The sequence below is a fragment of the Ictalurus furcatus genome, chromosome 21 (genome assembly GCF_023375685.1).
Source record: "Ictalurus furcatus strain D&B chromosome 21, Billie_1.0, whole genome shotgun sequence".
Classification (NCBI taxonomy): domain Eukaryota; kingdom Metazoa; phylum Chordata; class Actinopteri; order Siluriformes; family Ictaluridae; genus Ictalurus; species Ictalurus furcatus.
The window spans coordinates 21,625,439-21,629,790 of NC_071275.1; the positions used below are offsets into that span (position 1 = coordinate 21,625,439).

Consider the following 4,352-nt stretch of genomic DNA (forward strand, 5'->3'; position numbering starts at 1 on the left):
AATCGTAGGGTTGGAGGTTCGATTCCTGGCCCATGTGACTCCACATACCGAAGTGTCCTTGGGCGAGACACTGAACCCCAAGTTGCTCCTGATGGCAAGTTAGCACCTTGCATGGCAGCTCTGCTACCACTGGTGTGTGTGTGTGTGTGTGTGTGTGTGTGTGTGTGTGAGCGTGTGGGTGAGTGTGTGGGTAAAGTGCGTTGTAGAAGGTTAAAAAAGCGTATGTAAGTGCAGACCATTTACCATCCTTCACGTGGTTCCACCGCGGATCCTTCACGCTGTCGGTCCAGTAGAACAGCACTGAGGAGAAGCTCTGAAAGCGAGAACCTTTTCAGACGGGAGCCACGTTCACACACGCGGCGCCTCGCAGTGACAAACGTTCATTCTCACCGAGAGCTGGTGACTTCCTGCGGCATGAGCCACAGCGACCGTTGAGGGTGTGTCCAAATCTGGAGCGACTTGGTGCAGCGACTACCAATGGGAGTGAAGACAGCAGAGCGCATGCGAGCCGCTCCTCGTTAGCAGAAGGAAAGTAGAACGCTAGCTGCGTAACTCTCTGTTAGACGTTACTATGGCAACCAGTAGTAGGAACATCTACCGGTGACTTCGTAGTACAGTGAGCGGTGACGTGCAGAGATAAAATCACTGCGTTAGTGAATGTGTGAACGCAGCACGAGAACACTAGAGCCTCTCTGAGGATTCTAGAACCTTCACACTGATGCTAGAACCATGCCGTGGACATGTACAGGCTTTACACTGAGAATGAGAGAACGTTTACACGACTCTGAGGCTTTCAGAACCTCCACGGTGATGCTTGTACATGACACTGAGGACGACAGAACCATGACTACATGAATTCTACAATAATTCCTCTTCTTCACACAAGACTGCAGTGAGGACGGCAGAACCTTCACACCAAAGATTTTACAACAGCACACACATGAAAACAGAGGTCTCAGGTTCCCTCTTTTCAGTTCTGTGAGGCGCACACACGCGCACACACGCGTGCATGCACACACCCGCGCACATGATATAAGAACATTACAGATGTGGTCTAGTTCCCGAGATCATTTTATTCCAAAACTTTTTTTTTTCTTCCTGTACTAAAAAGGGGAAGAAACTCATATAGAAAGGGGCTCTCTCTCACACACACACATACACACACGAGGAAGTGGGCATGGCTTATAAAAAACAAAAATAATGAACATGACTACACAGCTAGTGCAGAGAGATAAAATATCTACAGAAGACTCTCTCTCTCTCTCTCTCTCTCTCTCTCTCTGATTCTGTCCATCAGCAGGAAGCGCTGTGTTCTGGGGAATGAAACACGTCCTGTCTGTCACACACTGATCCTGGAACAGTTAGAACAGAGTGGAGCGTCCTGAGTTTCCTCCACACTCAGCACTTATACAGTCTTTTACAGAGCGTTTGGTTTCCACACAGACAGGGGGCGCTGCAGGCTCACACCATCAGTCCCTCAGCTCCTCCATCCCTCAGTCCAGACCCTGAACATCATGTGGTTTGTACGCTGAAGCCATGAGGGTTCCTGTAAAAACCACACACACACACACACACACACACACACACACACAGAGCACATAGCACATATAAGGCAGGTGCGTGGCTGTGTCCCAAATCACCACATCAGCAGTGTGTGTGTGAGTGCGTATGTGTGTGTGCGTGTGTGAGTGAGACAGGAGTGTTCAGTGATTGATCAGGATTGAGTCTAATAACCATGAACAGGTCTGTCTGAGTGTAGAATCAGACCCGGTGAGTAAACAGGTCTGTTCCCATGAGGAACTGAGAAGCAGCTTCTATTCATCTAGCCTTCATTTCCTAATTAATCAGATTCAATATTTCATCATTAATTGGAGAGGCACTGACAAGTTAAAAACATCATAATTTAGCATCATGAGCTATCAAACACACACACACACACACACACACACACACACAGGTGTGAAGGGAGAGCGGTACAGGAGCGGAGCAGGAAGGACAGGGAGCAAGCTGGAAGTAACTGCAAATAGGCACAGGAAGTGCACTCACACAGGAAGTTACTAGAACTTTTCTGAAAAAGCAACTCCAACATGGAGAGAAAACCCGCCCCTTCACACAGAATGAGGGCGGAGAAACTCAGCTTTAGAGACAAGACTTATTCCATAACTGCCCTTGTTCTTCATTTTTGTTTAAGGGGCAGGGCAGCTCAGCCCAGGAGGCGGGGTTTGCATCTGTGCTTGATAAGGCATTGGCTGGAAGCAAGCGTGTAGCAAGGATCAAAGGTTGGGCGTAGTCTTACCCTTTAGTCCCGGCCCGTCCAACTCCGCCCCTCTGTCTCTCTCTCTGTCGAACAGTTTGGGTCTAAACGCCGATTCTTTCTCTTTACCTTTCGATCCCTTCGGACGGCCAGCCGCCTTCTTCTTCGACTTCCCGTCTCCCTTCACCCCCAACAACGGGTGCACCTCTGAGAGACAGACGGGGGTGGGGGTGAGAGACAGACAGGGAGAGGGGGTGAGAGACAGACAGGGAGAGGGGGTGAGAGACAGACAGGGAGAGGGGGTGAGAGGCAGACAGGGAGAGGGGGTGAGAGAGAGAGTCAGAGATACAGAACAGAGACAGATCTTACACAATCCAAGCTCGGTGATCACGACCTCGCCACAGAGAAAGACAGACACAAACAAACATGGCTTCCACAAGAAGGAGGAGGGTGTGTGACTAAGACTGTAAGACTGGTGAGGATGAGGGTGAGGGTGAAGGTGAAAGTGAGGATGAAGGTGAGGGTGAAGGTGAGATGAAGGTGAGGGTGAAGGTGAGATTGAGGGTGAAGGTGAGGATGAGGGTGAGGATGAAGGTGAGGGTGAAGGTGAGGGTGAAGGTGAGGGTGAAGGTGAAAGTGAGGATGAGGGTGAGGGTGAAGGTGAGGATGAGGGTGAAGGTGAGGATGAGGGTGAGGGTGAAGGTGAGGATGAAGGTGAAGGTGAGGATGAAGGTGAGGATGAAGGTGAAAGTGAGGGTGAAAGTGAGGATGAGGGTGAGGATAAGGGTGAGGGTGAAGGTGAGGATGAAGGTGAGGATGAAGGTGAAAGTGAGGATGAAGGTGAAAGTGAGGGTGAAGGTGAGGATGAAGGTGAAAGTGAGGGTGAAGGTGAAAGTGAGGGTGAAAGTGAGGATGAGGGTGAGGATAAGGGTGAGGATAAGGGTGAGGGTGAAGGTGAGGATGAAGGTGAAAGTGAGGATGAAAGTGAGGATTAAGGTGAAAGTGAGGGTGAAAGTGAGGATGAGGGTGAGGGTGAAGGTGAGGGTGAAGGTGAGGATGAAGGTGAAAGTGAGGATGAAAGTGAGGATTAAGGTGAAAGTGAGGGTGAAAGTGCGGATGAAGGTGAGGATGAGGGTGAGGGTGAAGGTGAGGGTGAAGGTGAGGGTGAAAGTGAGGATGAAGGTGAGGATGAGGGTGAAGGTGAGGATGAGGGTGAGGGTGAAGGTGAGGGTGAAGGTGAGGGTGAAGGTGAGGGTGAAAGTGAGGATGAAGGTGAGGATGAGGGTGAAGGTGAGGATGAGGGTGAGGGTGAAGGTGAGGATGAAGGTGAAAGTGAGGGTGAAGGTGAAAGTGAGGGTGAAAATGAGGATGAAGGTGAGGATGAAGGTGAGATTGAGGGTGAAGGTGAAGGTGAAGGTGAGGATGAAGATGAGGGTGAGGGTGAGACAGAGACACACTTGCTCCTTCACCCTAACCTTCCGGAACACAAGAGAAAAATACCTGGAAAAGTTCTCTAAGCTCTTACTAGTTTTCCAACCCATCAGAAACAATCTGAATGCAGGTGCTACGGGGGTGGAGTCCAAATGCAGGTGCTACGGGGGCGGAGTCCAAATGCAGGTGCTACTAGGGGTGGAGTCACACACCTGCTGCAGCCAAATTAATCTCCGAGCTGCACATGCTCAGAAACCCCTGCTGCTCTGATCTCACCTCACTGTTTACTCTCTCTCTCATTCCCCTCTCTGTTTTTTCCATTTCAATTAGTGTACATAATTACTGTAATCTTTATACTTTACTCCTACACTGACACCTTACATTTCATCACTTTAGTTCTCTTTTTTTATTGATATTTTATTTATTTACTTATTTTTGTTATTATTACTATTTTTTAATTCTATTATTATTATTGTTTTTTTAACTCCTTTCTTCTCTATATTGAGATTTGGCAGAACTGTATGTAAACAATCAAGACGTTTGAATTGAAATGAGAGAAGAATTTAATCAACTTTAATCTAACGTCAATTACTGACCACCATCACATTACTAAATACAGAACAATTAACAAACCTGAGAGACAGGGAGAGAAAGACAGGGGAGGGAG

General features: G+C 48.4%; 1 protein-coding gene across 2 annotated transcripts in view; it reads right to left on the bottom strand.

The window, feature by feature from the left end:
* Positions 1 to 1,053: 1,053 nt before the first annotated feature.
* The window catches only part of rbbp5 (retinoblastoma binding protein 5), a 13,241-nt gene continuing 9,942 nt past the window's right edge, over positions 1,054 to 4,352 (bottom strand). Inside the window, exons 13-14 of one of the 2 annotated variants that reach the window (XM_053653356.1) lie at positions 2,384 to 2,461; positions 1,054 to 1,546 (exon numbers count right to left, since the gene is read on the bottom strand). In XM_053653356.1, the coding sequence (XP_053509331.1) occupies positions 1,494 to 1,546; positions 2,384 to 2,461 (131 nt within the window). In that variant the 3' untranslated portion in view covers positions 1,054 to 1,493. Of the gene's footprint in view, positions 1,547 to 2,296; positions 2,462 to 4,352 lie in introns of both variants that reach the window. The other variant, XM_053653355.1, reaches the window with a different exon arrangement.